This window comes from Glycine max, chromosome 16, assembly GCF_000004515.6.
Source record: "Glycine max cultivar Williams 82 chromosome 16, Glycine_max_v4.0, whole genome shotgun sequence".
Taxonomy (NCBI): Eukaryota; Viridiplantae; Streptophyta; class Magnoliopsida; order Fabales; family Fabaceae; genus Glycine; species Glycine max.
The window spans coordinates 6,385,210-6,405,399 of record NC_038252.2 but is presented as its reverse complement, the minus strand read 5'-3'; the positions used below and the strand labels follow the sequence as shown (position 1 = coordinate 6,405,399).

General features: G+C 29.6%; 1 protein-coding gene across 1 annotated transcript; it reads left to right on the top strand.

Moving 5' to 3' along the window:
- The first annotated feature begins 12,984 nt into the window (after positions 1-12,984).
- Positions 12,985-16,840, top strand: LOC100787487 (MDIS1-interacting receptor like kinase 2). The gene is made up of 3 exons (XM_014768648.3): positions 12,985-13,374; positions 15,391-16,302; positions 16,438-16,840. Exons 1-3 carry the CDS (start codon positions 13,110-13,112, stop codon positions 16,770-16,772), a joined length of 1,512 nt encoding a protein of 503 aa, XP_014624134.1. The 5' UTR covers positions 12,985-13,109; the 3' UTR covers positions 16,773-16,840.
- Positions 16,841-20,190: the final 3,350 nt, after the last annotated feature.

Sequence of the window (20,190 nt, the reverse complement as noted above, 5' to 3'; positions counted from 1 at the left end):
TTTTTTTCCTATTAAAATAAAGGAAACAAATATAGTGTTATTTTTTACTTCAGAAAATATAATAATTCAAATCAATTGTTCCCTTTCCTTCAATTAATTTAAAATTAACGACAAGTCAGCAAAGTAAAGGAAAATGCATGAACTACTTATAAGGAAGCTTGAACTGAAATTATTTAAATTTTATCTTGAGTTTTTGATTGGATGTTTTACGTAAAGCATTATGCTCATGATAGAATTGCCTAGATATCATGTGTTCTAGAAGAAAAATGTGTTATGCTCCCAACACCAGCATGAGAAACATTTTGTGAGAATCACCTTTACATATGACCCATAATAATGTATTTTTAGAACTACGATGTTGGGGTCTTATCCTCTAGAGTGGTCTAGTCTTAGATAACTGAATAGCATTCCACATTTAGATTGATAGACTCTGCTGCTAACTAGACTAAGAAAGATAAATTGCAAGGGGACGATAAAGGAAAGCTTAAAGAAAACCGCTTCTACATTTAATTTCTGATAACCCTAGTTCCTACGAAAGTGTGTTGATATATTTGGGTTATGGATTACAATTAAAAAACCCAAAATATACGAAAGTCCATAAAAGTCCAACACAAAACATTATTGGTTTGGGAATTGCTACGTGCACCATTTGTTTTTCTAGTATATCCAACACAACATTGTAATTCCCATATTGCTTTTCCGTAATTGGTTTACGGATATTGTTAGTACGACACTCTAACCAATTGAACTAATAAATCAATTATGTTAAAATAATTATTTTCGCTATAGATAACACTAAAAATTTTCATGTATATTTAATGCATATATAAATTTACATAAGAAATTTTTGACAATTAATTTTGATCTAATAATTAATTTGTTTACATATATAAATTGTAAATAAAAATCGTAGGTTTAATAAAAAAAATTATATATGTAAAAAATACATTATTAACATAAATCTACTAATGTATTTTGATCTAATAGTGTATATATATATAAATTTTAAATAAAAATATAGGTTTCATTTACAATTCATATATGTAAAAAAATTAATTATTAGATCAAAATTAATTGTCACTAAATTTATTATTTAAATTTATATGTGCATTTAATATACATTAGAAATTTTAGTGTTATATATAACGATATTAATTATTTTATAACATAATTGGTCTATTAGCTTAGTTGGGTAGAGCCTTGTACTAACTACTCAAAAGTCACATTAACATTCCATTTTTTTAAATAAATTAAAAAGTATTTTATTTAAAAATAAATAAATTTTTAGAAAAATATTGAAATTTTTAATTTAATAAATAAAGAGAAATATTTTTATTAATTAAAATAATGATTTGAAGGTAAATAAAATAAATGTGTTTTTAGAAAATAAAAAGAATATTATATTTATTCATTTCATAATAAGAAAATATAGTTCATTTTTATAAAACAATAAAATAAAGAAAAATAGAGTAAATAATATAATCAGAACATCTTAGTTATAAATAGAAACATATTAGGTCAGTACTTATATTAAGATATTTCTACACTTTCTCTTCCTTCTAGATCATTCCCTTTTCTAGTAAAACTATCATCCGTGACTTGTTAACCATTGGGAGTAGTGAGAACATGTATAAGTATCCTTAGAAGATCAATTGAGATGAATTTTGGGGTTTTTATGAAATTTTGATTCTATGTTTACAACTATAACTGTGAATTATATATGTTTGACAGACTAATTGGTGTTCCGATGTGAAATTGCTATGAAATTGATGTGTTCTTGTGTTGAGTTTGAATCCTAGAAACTAGGGGTGAGAATAGGCTAGGCCGGCCTACAGGAGCCTACGACCTGGCCTACATAAAGCCTGACCTGACCTGGCCTATTTAATTAAAAAGCTAGGCTCAGGCTTTTTTAAAAGCCTATTAAATTAAATAGGCCAGACTTAGACTTATTAAAAAGCCTTATAAGCCTGATAGGCCGGCCTATATATATATATATATATATATATATATATATATATATATATATATATATATATTATTTTTTGGGTACAATTAATATTATTTTTTTAAAAAAACTAGCAGATTCCATTCCTATAATTAAGTAAAATTTTAATTACAAGGTGTAAGTTTCTTTATATTTCTCATTATTTTTATTAGTTTTCCTATTTCTGTTAACAATTCCTTTTTGTATTCCTATTAGATTTCCTTCTTCTTTTATTACGTTACTGTATTCTAGAGCAAATAAAAATCATATCCTATCATATCCTACGTTCCTATACAAAAATCATATCCTATCATATCCTATTACGTTCCTATACAAAAATCATATCCTATCTTATGGTGAATATGGAGGAGCTAATGATGAAATGACGTTACTATTAATTTTATTGGTAGATATTTTATGCACCGGTTCTGTTCAAATAGAATGGAGATGTAGGCTTTATTTTTTGGTTGTAATAATTAATATGTTGGTTTGATAGACTTGGATGATACTACCTAAGTATGAGGTTTTCTTTTGTTTTAGATTATTTATATCATTTGGTGATTTTTGTTTATATTATTAATATATTTTTAGGACTACCAACTAAATTAACGTTAGATTAAAAATTAAGGCAAATTATATATTAAGGCCTTGTTTAGCCTATTATAGAAGGTGTGTTATTTATTTTTTTTGGTAAAAACAACTAGAAATATTAAAGATTTAATGTGAAGAAGATTTTTAAATAAGCTTTTAAATAGGCTACCAGGCCAGGCTAGGCTTTTAAAAAGGTCAGACCGAGCTAAAATAAAAGCTTTTGATAGGCTATAGACCAGGCTCAGGCCTCAAAAATTAATCGTAGGCTAGGCTCAGACCTGGCCTATTCCCACCCCTACTAGAAACTGAGTATTTTTCTAATTAGTGTGAATTAATGAAATTAAATAAGGAAATATTTACTGTAAGAGGGACTGAAATTCTGATTTTGTATTTTTTTCCCTTTTCTTGCTTTTTAGGGTTTTTTATATATAGTTTGGAATTAATATTATAATTTGGAATTAAAATAGGCTAACAGAATGACATTCTTGAGTTTATATATTGTTTCATACTTTTATTCTTTAAAATTGGTTAAAGTGTATTTAACTATAAGTGTTAGACAAGTGGCCTCAGATATCTTAAGAAGGGGGGGTTGAATTAAGATATTCCAAACTATTTCCCCTAATTAAAAATCTATTTCACTTTTTACTCAAGTTATGAATTCCCTTAATGACAATCTTCTTAAATATTAATTCAAATGAAACAATTTGAATATGAATATAAAGCAATAATAAATAAAGGAGATTAAGGGAAGAGAAAATGCAAACTCAGTTTTATATTGGTTCGGCCACACCCTTGTGCCTACGTCCAGTCCCCAAGCAACCCGCTTGAGAGTTCCACTATCTTGTAAATTCCTTTTACAAGTTCTAAACACACAAGGACAATCCTTCCTTTGTGTTTAGAATTCCTTTACAACAAGAGACTCACAGTCTCTTAATCCCTTAGAGAATGAGAAGAAGAAGAAGAACAAATCTCTCTAGAAAGAGATGGATTTTACAGATTGAGCACTCAAATAATTCCTTAATGAATTGCAATTGAATTGGCCAAGGAATTCTTAAGAGGATAAAATGAATTTTCTCTTTGAGAGGATAAACACTTGTTGTTATGAAAATCTCTGAGCAATTTCGTGTTTAAGTCACATATATATAGACCATTGGTGGTCATGAATAAAGCCTTTGAAAAGTTGTGACTCTTGAAATTATTTTTCTGAAAATCCTGTCTGGTAATCGATTACAGTGATTGTGTAATCGATTACAGCTTTTAAAATTTGAATTAAAACGTTTACTAACTGCTGGTAATCGATTACCAAAATTGTGTAATCGATTACACAGTCTAAAATTTCGAATTCAAATTTTTGTAGCTGTTATAAAACGTATTTGGCCACTGGTAATCGATTACATCCTCTGGTAATCGATTACCAGAGAGTAAAACCTTTGAGAAACACTTTTTTAATTTAAATCACTTGGCCAAACCTTTGCTAATTCAATTAGGAATTCCCTTCCTAATATTCTAGTGATCATGTTGATGTTGTGACTTGTAATCTTGAAGTATTGTCTTGAATTTAATCTTGAAAAGCCCATTTGCATCAATTGCAACACATCATCATGATCATCATCAAAACATCAAAGGCAATTACATCTACAATAAGGTTCTTCAAAAGTCTATTTAAAATTGTTTCATACTTTTAGAATTGCGTAGATATCATGTGTTCTAGAAGAAAAATGTGTTATGCTGACCAATGTGACACCCTCTACCCCGACATTTATATAAATAAATAAAACATATAAAATATTGGTAAACAAATTCACATGGGTAAAAGGTTCACATTTACTTCACTATTACCAAATAAAACTTATTAAAAATATATTCAACTCAAAACAAGGCCGTCAAAATTTATAAAAAAATATTTTGTTAAATCAGTGAGGTAAAATAAAATAGACTATTATGCTCCAATGTCACATCCTATCAAAGCATTGTGTCCTGACGTCCTTCAGTACAAGGTTCCTTAAAGCAATTCATCTAGTCATCTGTTCCCTCGAATACAAAGTTCAAGATCATCACAGGATCCAAACACAAACAACACAAGGAGAGTGAGTTATCACATTCCTAACTAATAGAGAAGCAAGATAACTAGATATACATATCATATAAATAAAATAAAACTTACTTAAACATAACTCATGTAATTCAATCACTTTGTCATTCAAAATTCACTTTTCAATCATCAATTACACTTTTCAATCATCAATCACATTACACAAGAATCACACACTCCGATCAAGACATAATAACACATCAATTTCATAATAAATAATTAGCAAGCGTATGCAATAGTTATGCTAAGACTCAAGCCTATATGCAATCTGATACCATATCAGTGAAAAACCACCCTAGGGCGCTTAGGAGTACATACCAAGACACACCACACAATGGGTATGTCAGGTCACTCTCACTAAGTAAAATCATAGGGAGACCAGTCAGGGTCACGCTGTTTTACGAAAATGCTCCAACCATGCGGAATCGGCACAGGCTTAAAGGAGCACTCAAACTGGGTGACTCCCAAGGTCTACACTCCGAAGAGTCCGTCAGGGCCTCTCTCTCCCGATTCAGGTCTAACCCCTAAAATAATTTTTTGCATGCAGACACTGCTCATGAATTATACAATACCCACGACCTCACCTTCATGTTTTAAACACGTTTAACACAATTGCTCTACAATTTAACACTGGTTCCTAAATAGAAAACCTACACTTTCTCTTTAACACTAGTTCCTAAATAAGAAACTTACACTTTCTCTTTAACACTGTGCATCAACACTTTTCTCAAGATAACACTAGTCGGATTATTGTACAATTCACAACTTACAACACAAGTAATGTCACATTAAGTGTTAACCACACACTTATTCACAGCCAAAACTCATTCACAATTTCACAGATCATAGTGTCACAATCCACCATCACATGTTTACACGTATCTCACAAATTAACACATGTTCAACTTTGTACTTATACTCAATCTCAGTAACAATATTATAATCTCAAAGCAACATGTTATTCAACAATACATCACATATTTCATTTATAAACATTGCTCATGAATTATACAATATCCACGACCTCACACTCGTGTTTCAAACACGTTTAACACATTGTGCTACAATTCAACACTGATTCCTAAATAGGAAACCTACACTTTCTCTTTAACACTGCGCATCAACACTTTTCTCAATATCAACACTGGTTGGGCTATTGTATAATTCACAACTCACAACTCAATACACACATCTCAATACACATGTACCTCAAATCTGACCATAATATTCTCAAACTCCAACACTTGAATAATTTTTGGAATCACACTATAACAACACTACAATATTATTTACATAAAATATTAATATAAATAAATATATAGCTAAATTTATATATATAAAACCAACAACATACATCATATTGGGTCATGAATATAAAATCAATATCTCACTCCCTCTTACGCTAAAAAGCATGAAAAAGAGAAAATACAAAATCAATATCTCACTCCCTCTTACGCTAAACCTCTACTTACTTAATTTTATCAATTCACGCTAATTAGACAAAGGTTCAATTTATAGGGTTCACACTCAACACAAGAATACATCAATTTCACAATAGTTTTTCATTGGGACATCAATTGGTTCATCAAACATATATAATTCACAGTTATAACTATAAGGATAAAATAAAATTTGCAGAAACACCCCAAAACCCATTCTAATTGGTACTCTAAGGATCCCTATACATGTTCTCACTAATCCCCATTTGTGAATAACTCATCCTTTACTTCGATGTAGTCGCTCAAGCGTTCTTCGTTATCAATTGTGGCGTTTCTGGTGCTCTCTAGAGCTCCTCCTCCGGTTTCTCTGTTAGGGTTCCCAAATGTTGGAGAGAAAGAAAAGGGATTGAAGCCTCCATTCTATGGTCCTACATGCGATGCATCTTTCTCCCTCAACAGATATTATTTTGTAAATCCCAACGGTGAAAACATGCATAAATGAATCGCGAACCACATATAAAAATAAGACAACAACCCAACGGTTAAAAAGTTCGGGATCATAGTTTTACCGAGATAGCTCTGGGTTTCTGCGGGAAAAGAAAAGTTACAATGCGAAGGGTATTACTCTCAGCTTCGATATGTTTTCGTAATTCCCAACGGTGAGAATGCTCAGAATTGAGTTGCAAACCTGGTTTTTAAATTTCACGACGATCAAACAGTGAATGAGTCTGAAATCTGAAATCGTCGTTTTTCTGATATAGGTTTGGTGGTATGTGGGAAAAGAGAGAATTTTGTGAGAAAGAGAAGGGAAAATTAAGAGAAAGAGGAAGTTGAAAAGATATCGTCAGTCTGAAAACTGACCTAACATTTCTCTATTTATAACTAGGGTACTCACAACCTATTATTTACTTTATTTATTTATTTATTTATATTATTTTATAAAAATAAACTCTATTTTATTCACTATCAAATGAATAAATAAAATATCCTTTTTATTTTCTCTAAACCATTATTTTAATTAATAAAGTTATTTCTCCTTATTTATTTAATTATGAAAACCTTATCATTTTTTATAAAACTCTATTTATTTACAAATAACAATCCTTTTTAAATTAGTTTATGAAAAATAGGATGTTACAACCAACACTACCATGAGAAACATTTTGTGAGAATCACCTTTACATATGACGTCATAATAATGCATTTTTAGAACTACGATGTTGGGGTCTTATCTTCTAAAGTGCTCTGGTCTTAAATAACTGAATTTTAGACCTTTGCTCATATATTATTAATTCCTTACTGTTTAAAGTTCATATGATTTTATCTATTTCAATTTGATATTTGTGTTACTCTTAAGCAACCACATGACTTTCCTGTCTATAATAAAAGACTAAGAATGCATCAACTAATGTGAGATCAATCCAGTCAATCATGCTAGGAAAAAAGACCACTCCATATATTAAGAGAGCTAGAATACTCATAAAATACCCCACTCTTCTTTATGTTATTGTCATTGAAATGCAAATAACCAGCCATTAGAACAAAAAGAAAAACACTACAAGACCATAGAATAGATCAGTCCTTGCACTCTATCAAGAAATGACAGATCTATTCACTCTATCAATAACCCAGCCAGATCTAGTGTATCATAAGGGATTTACTTTTTCTATTGATTCCTCCGGATTGGGTCAAAAACATTTCTTGAATGAGTTATTCAATTCAAGGGATGAATCGAATAATCACTCTTTATTGGTTCTACCTCCTCTTTTTTATGAAGAGAATTAATCTTTTTTTATCGAAACATCATAAAAAAAATAGGTCCAGCCCTCTTGCGGGAATAATTTGAAAGATCCAAATTATTGTTGAGGCAGAACACTCAATGCAGAATCTGATACTTTAAGCTCTCCATCAGCATCCACCAGCAAATTCTCCAGATGTAATATATAATGAAAGACAGTAAAATAATGTTAATTAACTTGCTCTCTCTCTTTTTTATGCAAAGTCAATGAATGTGACATACATGACAGGATCCACAGCATACATAATACTACTATTAGCCTTTAACTAGACATCACCATTTTGGAAATTGACTCTGTACAAAAGACTTCCAGAAAGTATGTGGAGTTTAATTCTGGCGAAAAGTTTCTATTCATTTAAGAGGTGAGACTTCAAATCATTTGGCAATGGCTGGAGCTAGCTTTGCCGTGGTAGAAAATATAGAGATATGAGTCGGTCCAATAACATGTGAGATCTAAAATAAATTTTAAGAGAAATAATTTATTTTAAATGAGAAACATATATGATATTTTAAATGTTGATTAATGTAATTTAAGTAAATATTCACATGTTTAATTTTACGCATGATCCATTTCATTCATTTCAATTCTTTTTTTTCTTTTTATCCTTATTTTTAGTTTAAATTATTTTTTTGATCTTTTTTATTTATATTATTCATAATGATGTATCTATTTTTAAAATGTTGAATTTGATTTCTAAAACAAAAATGCTCATATTACTCCTTTGTCTAAATTGACACAAATGATGTCAAACGAAAAGATCATAATGAATGAATATCACAAAACAGATGATCAAATTGAATAATAATTAAAAAAAAGTAGTTAATGCCCAATATGGACATATGAGTATTTTGAAGGGGGGAGTAGGGTCCAAAGGCAATGTGTAAGGGCCAATAGTAGTTCCCTTAGAAAAATAGATTCAAATGGTCCATTCTGATCTTAATAACAATAATTAAAATTGAAAAGGAATAATGAAAACATACTTAATTACTAATGCGTAAAATATGGATTTATTAATGCTAAGTGTACCATAAACTGAAAGTTTGGAATTCATATCCTAAAGTGTAGTTGTATTTTCAAATAATCTAAATCAGATAAAATAAATAATTTTAAGTTTTTATCTTAAGTTGGGGATGATTTGTATTGCATTCAAGAAAATAAAATTAAAAACAAACAACAATTTGAAGAAAAGATATGTATGAAAAAGAGTGACTCATATTATGATTTCACATGTACCGTTTTTCCTTAATTCCTATTTTAATTAAGAACTCTAAGTTATTGATTAATAGTCTAATATCTCTTATTTTAATTGTCAACCTATAGTTAAAGTCTGAGAATACTCTCTCCCCAAAATTAATCATGCATTAGTCATTTTGAATTTAATTTATGGTTAAAGATAAATAATATAGAAGTTTGTAAAAAAAAGAAATTCATGTCACCAGTTTGATCATACAAGTTTTATGAACCATTTCATTCTATAGGTCAATTAATTATGAGAAGATGACCATAAGCACATAATGAACTAATAATCAGAGTGATTTCAATATAGAAGTGAAAGCAATGAAAAGATACAATTAATTGAATAGAAGAATTTTATTAAAAAGAGAAATTAAAGTAAATGAGTATAACCACATCAGAATCCGGTTCTAAGGAGTTTGGCCAATTATGATCACATAATCATTAAACAACATATAATATTGCATTAAAAATAAAAGAGATTAAAAATACTAACAGATTCGGACCACCCAATTGTTTGTGTAATTCACTTCTCAAAAAACTGTTTCTGTTCGTAAATAAAAATAAAGCATAACCTAAAAACACCTTTTACGCATCTATTTACACTTCTATGAATTTAGAGCGTTGATTTACTAAGTGTGTGTATTCAGACATTAAAATTTTATAATTGTTTAAAAAAAATTAATTAAACATTTTAAAAACGAAATATCCTCTATATATATATATATATATATATATATATATATATATATATATATATATATATATATATATATATGCGCACATTAGCTAAGGGATGAAGTATGTATTTTAACACAAGAAGGGAGTGCAGTGAAATATTTGCACCTTAGAGGCGGTGGTAGTGTAAAGAATATTTTAGTAATGTAGTTTATTTTAATGGAAACAAACAGAATTTTAACGCAAAATTAAAAAGAAATAAAGTGTCATGTATTAAAATGTGTTAGGAAAAGAGAGTAAAGTTTTTAATATAAGAGGAGATGATAGTGTGATATTCGCATTTTTTAAGAGAGGAAAGTGTAATTTATTCTAGTAATATTGCTATTAATAAATATTTTAATACTTAATTGATAATGATAACAAAAAATTAAAAAGACTAAATTGGGTTTTAGTAAAATCTAATGCAATGGTAGAACATTAAAATTATTTGTATGAGTCATTTTAATAAATTAATTTCAACCCTTTCCTTTTAGTACTTTAAGTAAACGGGATGATAGAGGGTTAATGAAGTAAAAAAGGATATTTTACTCTAACGTGTTTGCTGTTTTACATTAATTTCTATAAAATTTAGGGTTTTAATAGCATTTTTAATTCTTTTATTGAATAGTAAATACATTGATATATATTTTAAAAAATAGGAAGGAAATTCGATATTTTCATTTGAGTCGTTAATCTTGAAGTATATCAAATCAAATTGTGATCATGTAACCCTCCCTAAGGGTTATTACTTATTAGGGCTGGTCCTGGATGCAGTGCACATGCTTGGCTTTTCTTATATCCGCGTTCGTAGTCTTTCTTTGTTGTCTTTTTTTTTTTTTTTTTTTGTATCTTTCCCTTTAGAAAGGCAGGTATTATACTTCATTCTTTCTTCTTATGTAAATATTACACTATACACAGAAATTTTGAGGAAGGCACGGCACGTTCAGAGGAATAAGAGAGAAAAATTTTGAAGGTTTAAAAAATGAGAAAAATATTTTTTGTTATTTTAAAATTTTTTGAGAACATAATTATCCAATCATTATTTAAGGAACACATTCCCAAAGAAAATTTCACAAGCTGAAAATGTAAACTTAAAAAAAAAAATCTGTTGGCAACTTTTACTTTATAAAAGTTAAAAAAAAAATTAATAACTAAAAACTCTTAAAAAATAAAAAAGATATTTTTCCAGTCGATAAAATAATAAAACATCTTTTTGAACTGCATCCCAACATATCCATTATACTTTTCTCTTTTAATAGATCGGAAGTATTGCACTTTTGCTGCTCATTCCTTATGATAAAATATATAATTTAATATACTATTTTTATCCGTTCAAAGAACACGGATTTCCTCTACCTATTCTGTCCGAGACTAGTTTTATTTATTATTGGTGTTTGTCATTGAAATAAAAAAATTTACACACGAAACAAATTAAATATGAATTTTTCTATTAAATAAATCATTCTCCTAGATATAAACGTTTAGGATTAACGCAACTTACTAAAAAAATATTCTTTATAAGATTTTAAAATGTATATTTTAGTGATTTCATTTTATTTAATAATAATTTTTATATAAATAAAATCATTCAAAAATTTGAATGTCTAATATCCATATATTAGCATTACATTTATTAAATTCAATCAACATATTATATTTAATAATGTTATTAAAATTTATCATGTATGATTTTTAACAAATATAATATTAGAAAAATACTAGATTATTTAAATATTTATATAATTATGATTAATAACACTAACTAAATACTACCTTAATATTTGTATTTAATTTGATTTTACTTATATATACGTATATCATTTGTAATTATTCTTTTAGAATACTAATTTGCTAAAATAATAATTAAAATATATTTTAAACATATAATATTTATTTATAATCATAATAATTAATTGTATAAGTTATACCGTTAATTATAATAATCTAAAATATAATTCACTACTACACAGTGAAAGTTAGTAATATTTTTTATTTAACATTTAGTAAAATATTACTAAATTTTTTTGGTAACATTTAAAAAATATCATCAAATATAAATAAATATTATTATTATATTTTTATAATATTTTATGAATTTCTTGATTGGTGTTGAGATAATGATAGTGTGAAGTCGTATTTTTTTTATTAGTAAAATTCAAAAAGATGATGGATCCCAAGGACTTCATAATCATAATAGGCATATAAAAATTATTGTGCAACATATCCGTTGCAATAAAATGGTGTGAAAACAATGCATAATGCAATCATCATGTATATTTTATTCAACGAGAGTAATTCTAAAATAAATAAAAAAACTCTCAACCTCTTGATAACTTGGAACCGATAACAATTTACATGAAATATATAGTAACTCCCCTCCCCTTGTATCAAAAGTGTAACTCTTAATTATACTCATCTAGAAAAGAAACAACTAAGCTCATCTAAAACACATAATTAAACTTATTATATTTTTAAAATTCAATGATTTATAGCATAAATTAAATTAAATTTCTTTTATATTCTAATTAAAACAGTTGTTAAAAAAATAGTGTTACAGAAATGGTTATGTGGAAGTTTGAAATTTACCCATGCATAACACTATGGAAATTTCTGCTTGCCAACAGAAACAGTATTGAAATTTACCCATACAGACTTATATTGATCCCACTGATCGGCTGTCTTGTTTGATATTGTCTTTCTCACTTTAATTATTTCCATATTATGAATTTGTCGCTTCTCTTCGGTCTTCATCCTAATTAGTTTTCAATATTATAACATTTAAATGATTTAATATAATTAAAATGTATAAGGGACTGCAACAAATTAATATTTTTTTTCTAAATTATATATTTAATAATACATAACTTTATTACATTAATTTTTTTATAAAACTTATATATTTTTTTTAGCAGCAATTATTTTTTAAGACATATAATATATAAAGCTTATTATTAAGATCCCATAATCACAATGCCAGAAAATAATAATTATATTTAATTTAAAGTTCTATTATGTTGCCCTGAAAAAGGTCCTATTATGTTCATTAGAAATAAAAATTAGTTATAAATATTTTATTTAAAGTTTCTCAAGGATAATATCCCATAAATTAGTTATATAATATCTCTTGACTCTGGTTCGTGGTTCACGATGTTTTGCATATAAGTGTGCATATCGCATGAATTGCTTGTAAGTACTTCTCCAGCATTTGATTGTATCAGACAATCTGTGATTGAATCCTTCCTCAAAATTTCCTCATGGTGTTCATAATTCCAACGCTTCTGTCCATGAAGCTCCAACCACTTTTGCTGCTTCTTGTGATGTACTTCTGTGCATTTGCTGCTTCTTCTGAGATTGCTTCAGAAGCAAATGCTTTGTTGAAGTGGAAATCCAGCCTTGACAACCAAAGTCATGCTTCTCTCTCTTCATGGAGTGGCAATAATCCTTGCATTTGGCTCGGAATTGCATGTGATGAGTTCAATTCTGTTTCCAACATAAATCTTACAAATGTTGGATTAAGAGGTACGCTTCAAAGTCTCAACTTCTCATTACTTCCAAACATTCTCACTCTAAATATGAGTCACAATTCCTTGAATGGAACTATTCCTCCTCAAATTGGTTCCTTATCCAATCTCAACACTCTTGACTTGTCCACTAATAATCTCTTTGGTAGCATTCCCAATACCATTGGTAATCTCTCCAAACTCTTGTTTCTTAATCTTTCTTACAATGATCTCTCTGGTATCATTCCTTTCACCATTGGAAATTTGTCAAAGCTTAATGTATTATCTATATCCTTTAATGAACTCACTGGACCAATCCCAGTTTCCATAAGCAACTTGGTCAATTTGGACTCCATGCACCTTCATGAAAATAAACTCTCTGGGTCCATACCTTTCACCATTGGAAATTTATCAAAGCTTAGTGTATTATATATATCCTTGAATGAACTCACTGGACCAATCCCAGCTTCCATAGGCAACTTGGTCAATTTGGACTTTATGCTCCTTGATCTAAATAAACTCTCTGGGTCCATTCCTTTCACCATTGGAAATTTATCAAAGCTTAGTGTATTATCTATATCCTTTAATGAACTCATTGGACCAATCCCAGCTTCCATAGGCAACTTGGTCCATTTGGACTCCTTGTTCCTTGAAGAAAATAAACTCTCTGGGTCCATTCCTTTCACCATTGGAAATTTGTCAAAGCTTAGTGGATTATATATATCCTTGAATGAACTCACTAGACCAATCCCAGCTTCCATAGGCAACTTGGTCAATTTGGACTCCATGCACCTTTTTAAAAATAAACTCTCTGGGTCCATTCCTTTCACCATTGGAAATTTGTCAAAGCTTAGTGAATTATATATATTCTTGAATGAACTCACTGGACCAATCCCAGCTTCCATAGGCAACTTGGTCAATTTGGACTTCATGGACCTTCATGAAAATAAACTCTCTGGATCCATTCCTTTCACCATTGGAAATTTGTCAAAGCTTAGTGTATTATCTGTATCCTTGAATGAACTCACTGGACCAATCCCAGCTTCCACAGGCAACTTGGTCCATTTGGACTCCTTGTTCCTTGATGAAAATAAACTCTCTGGATCTATTCCTTTCATCATTGGAAATTTGTCAAAGCTTAATGTATTATCTATATCCTTTAATGAACTCACTGGATCAATTCCTTCAACTATTAGAAATTTATCAAATGTCAGGAAATTAGTATTTATTGGAAATGAACTTGGTGGCAAGATTCCAATAGAAATGAGCATGCTTACTGCTCTGAATAGTTTGCAGCTAGCTGACAATAATTTTATAGGCCATTTACCTCAAAACATTTGCATTGGTGGAAAGTTGAAAAAAATTTCTGCTGAAAATAACAACTTCACAGGCCCAATTCCAGTGAGTTTCAAGAATTGCTCCAGCCTTATAAGAGTCCGGCTTCAGCGAAACCAGCTAACTGGGGATATAACAGATGCTTTTGGTGTACTTCCAAATTTGGACTACATCGAATTGAGTGACAATAACTTTTATGGTCAACTTTCACCTAACTGGGGAAAGTTTCGTAGCCTCACAAGCCTCATGATCTCCAACAATAATTTATCAGGTGTGATACCACCAGAACTAGCTGGGGCAACCAAATTACAACGACTTCACCTGTTCTCAAACCATCTTACAGGAAACATTCCACATGATTTATGTAACTTGCCCTTGTTTGATCTCTCACTCGACAACAATAATCTTACAGGAAATGTTCCCAAAGAAATAGCATCAATGCAAAAACTTCAAATTTTGAAGCTTGGATCAAATAAGTTGTCTGGCTTAATCCCAAAACAACTAGGAAATTTGCTCAATTTATTGAACATGAGTCTGAGCCAAAATAATTTTCAGGGAAATATTCCTTCAGAGCTTGGCAAACTGAAATTTCTTACAAGTCTTGATCTTGGTGGAAATTCTTTGAGAGGAACAATACCTTCAATGTTTGGAGAATTAAAAAACTTAGAAACACTGAATCTCTCTCACAATAATCTTTCAGGTGATGTCTCTAGCTTCGATGATATGACGAGCTTGACATCTATTGATATATCATACAACCAGTTTGAGGGTCCACTTCCAAACATTCTAGCCTTCCACAATGCTAAAATTGAAGCATTGAGAAATAATAAAGGCTTGTGTGGCAATGTCACTGGCTTGGAGCCTTGCTCAACATCAAGTGGGAAATCTCATAATCATATGATAGTAATTTTACCCCTTACTTTGGGCATTCTAATACTGGCATTATTTGCTTTCGGAGTCTCGTATCATTTATGCCAAACCTCAACGAACAAAGAAGACCAGGCTACAAGTATACAAACTCCTAACATATTTGCAATATGGAGTTTTGATGGCAAAATGGTATTCCAGAATATTATTGAAGCCACAGAAAATTTTGACGACAAACATCTCATTGGTGTTGGAGGGCAAGGATGTGTTTACAAAGCAGTGCTGCCTACAGGTCAAGTTGTTGCTGTGAAGAAACTCCATTCTGTTCCAAATGGAGAGATGCTCAATCTGAAAGCTTTCACATGTGAGATCCAAGCTTTGACAGAAATTCGACATCGTAACATTGTAAAGTTATTTGGGTTTTGTTCACATTCACAATTCTCATTTTTGGTGTGTGAATTCCTGGAGAATGGCAGTGTTGAGAAGACTCTGAAGGATGATGGGCAAGCAATGGCATTTGATTGGTATAAGAGGGTGAATGTTGTTAAAGATGTAGCAAATGCTTTGTGCTATATGCACCATGAATGCTCACCTCGAATTGTTCATCGTGATATATCAAGCAAGAATGTTCTTTTGGATTCCGAATATGTAGCTCATGTCTCAGACTTTGGAACGGCCAAGTTTCTTAATCCAGATTCATCCAATTGGACCTCATTCGTAGGAACCTTTGGATATGCTGCTCCAGGTTAATTACCTTTCTTTATACTAAATTGAGGATATCATATTTTTTAGTTTGCCTTTCTTAGTCACAATTGTCCACATTTTGCCTTTGTCACTAGAATCTTATTTTGCGTATGATAGCACTTTTATTTTGTTACAGAACTTGCATACACAATGGAGGTTAATGAGAAATGTGACGTGTATAGTTTTGGGGTCCTAGCATGGGAAATACTTTTTGGGAAGCACCCTGGTGATGTTATATCTTCTTTATTGGGATCATCTCCATCTACTCTTGTGGCCTCAACACTCGATCTCATGGCATTGATGGATAAGTTGGACCAACGTCTCCCTCATCCAACAAAGCCAATTGGTAAGGAAGTGGCATCAATTGCAAAGATAGCAATGGCCTGCTTGACTGAAAGTCCACGATCTCGCCCTACCATGGAGCAGGTTGCCAATGAGCTGGTAATGTCAAGCTCATCTTCAATGGATTAGCTCTACATTGTCACTTATATATAGCTGAAAGATTGAACTTAATAAACATGCTTGAGTTTTAATTGTTCTTTCCTATTTTTGTACTGTATCTTTTTTTTATATATATTGTAGGTCATTTTATTTTAGTTTTTTTGGGTTTCTGAACTTTAGATACCTTAACCAAATTAATGATAACATGTGTAAGCTTTATTTTTTTTCCTATTAAAATAAAGGAAACAAATATAGTATTATTTTTTGTTTCAGAAAATATAATAATTCAAATCAATTGTTCCCTTTCCTTCAATTAATTAAAAATTAACGACAAGTCAGCAAAGAAAAGGAAAATGCATGAACTACTTATAAGGAAACTTGAACTGAAATTATTTCAATTTTATCTTGAGTTTTTGATTGGATGTTTTACGTAAAGCATTATGCTCATGATAGAATTGCCTAGATATCATTTGTTCTAGAAAAATGTGTTATGCTCACCAACACCAGCATGAGAAACATTTTGTGAGAATCACCTTTAAATATGACGCCATAATAATGCATTTTTAGAACTACGATGTTTCGTTCTTATCTTCTAAAGTGGTCCAGTCTTAGATAACTGAATAGCATTTCACATTTAGATTGATAGACTCTGCTGCTAACTAGACTAAGAAAGATAAATTGCAAGGGGACGATAAAGGAAAGCTTAAAGAAAACTGCTTCTACATTTAATTTCTGATAACCCTAGTTCATACGAAAGCGTGTTGATATACTAGGGCTATGGATTACAATTAAAAAACCCTAAATATAAGAAAGTCCATAAAAGTCCAACACAAAACATTATTGGTTTCAGAATTGCTACGTGCACCATTTGTTTTTCTGGTACACCCAGCATAATATATGTAATTCTCATATTGTCTTTCTGTAATTGGTTTACGGATTCACAATTCATAAATCAATTATAGATCCGTAATTGGCTTATGGATTTCCTAATCCGTAAATGGTTTATACAATTTTTTATTAATTTTTTAAAGGATATATTTTACGAATTAATTTAAAATTAATTGTCTAGGCAGAAATTGAACTTGTGACTTTCACATTATTAGCAAGACGCTCTAACCAATTGATAATCAATTGAGCTAATAAGTCAATTATGTTATAAAATAATTAATGTCGTTATATATAACACTAAAACTTTTAATGTATATTTAATGCACATGTAAATTTACATAATAAATTTTATGACAATTAATTTTGATCTAATAATTAATTTATTTACATATATAAATTGTAAATAAAAATCGTAGGTTTAATAAAATTTTATATATGTAAAAAATACATTATTAACATATATAAAATTTTAATGTATATTTAATGCACATGTAAATTAACATAAATATATATATATATATATATATATATATATATATAAATTTTAAATAAAAATCATAGGTTTCATTTATAATAATTCATATATGTAAATAAATTAATTATTAGATCAAATTTAATTGTCACTAAATTTATTATTTAAATTTATATATGCATTAAATATACATTATAAATTTTCGTGTTATATATAGTGACATTAATTATTTTATAACACAATTGGTCTATTAGCTTGTGAATAAGTGTGTGATTAATACTTGATATGATATTAGTTGTGTTTTGAGTTGTGTATTATACAATCACCTAATTGGTGTTTACCTTAGAAAAATATTTATGCGCAAGGTTTTAAAAGGAAAGTGTAGAGTTCCAAGTTAAGAACTTGATATGTTAAATTGTAGCGCAATGTGAATGGTATTAAAAGAAAAGTATAGGGATTTCAAGTTAGGAACTTGAGATGTTAAATTGTAGTGCAATGCGAGAAGTGTTAAAGGAAGAGTGTACGGTTCCAAGTTAAGAACCTGAGGAGTTAAATTGTAATGCATTGGGTTAAATGTGTTTTAAAAATAAGTGTAAGACCGTGGGTATTGCATAATTCACGAGTAGTATTTGTATGCAAAAGTTATTTTAGGGGTTGGATCTGAATCAGAAAGGTAAGATCCTAATGAATTCTTTGGAGTCTAAGTGTTAACATGTTGGCAAGTGTACCAAATTGTCACAAGTAGTAAAGTACTCGGAAGTCCGAGTGTCGAATCCACAGGAACTTTATTTGTACTTAGATTAATGCAAACCCAAGTTAAAAGCAATTGATAAAGAATTTAAAATAAAGATAAAGAAGTATATTAGATAAGATAAAGATTTAAAAGAAAGGATAAAAGATTTAAAGATAAAAATAGAAGATAGAGAAGATAAAATATTTAAATTAAGAGATGATAAAAATAAAAGAAAATAAAAGATAAAAGATAAGATAAGAAAAGTAAAAGATAAAAATAAAATCAAATCAAATTTTGATAAGGTTAGGACCTGACCTACCTTGTTTGCCTAGGATGTATGAGTTTATGATTTTTCTTTTTCTTTATCAATTTAGGTAATTCTATTCTACATACATCTGTTCAATTACTTGCCTCTGATTCCTTATAATGACAAGCCTATTTTATTTATCTATCTTCTAAATTCCTTTGCAAAGACTCAACAAATAAAGTATATGAAGTATGAATTCTAGATGTTTGCAAGAATGCATAGGCATAAAATTATCATTATATTCCTAGCAATGATTTTCTTATAAAATCCTTTATTTTTGTTCTATTAGAAGTTATCCTCTTCCGAGCGTCTAACCCCTAAAACCAATACATGCATATCTTCTTTAAATCTTACTTAGAAGTTACCCTCTCCTGAGCGTCTAATCCCTAACATAATTAAAGATGAATAATGCAAGATAAAAACAGAAAAGATAATAGAATAGAAAACACATTTGCATTGATAAATAATGAATACATCATACATCGCTTGGCTTTTAGGCCTGCAAGGCCCTAATTAGAGGTTTAGCCACTTATGGCCATTGAGGGGGTTTTAAAATGGATGAGGTATAAGGACTGATTGGATAAGAGGGGTAAAGAAAGAAAGGGAGTAAATGAAACCCCTAGGGGATGGGGTTATGTGGTGTTGTGTTTCTCCTCCTTGGCTTGACTCTCTTTTTATAGTTGTTGGAGTGGACTTGGGCCTAATGTTAAAAATCTTCCTAATGATATTTTTTTGATTTGTTTTGCTTTTAATCATATCTCCTTGAGACTTCCTGATATTTTGGATATTTTCTCAATCTTTTTCTCTTTTAATCTCTCCTTTTCATATCTGCAAGTCATAAATAACAAAAATATCAAATCTTAATATTTAAGCCAAAGATAACTGTTAAATAAATATTTTTAAAGATATTTTCAATATATTTTTATTATCAAAATAACTCATATTTAGCAGTTATCACTAAGCCTTGGGGGTAAATACACTCGATTTGAGTGCTTCTTTAAGCCTATATTAATCTTATATGGTTGGAGCATTCTCGCAAAATAGAGGG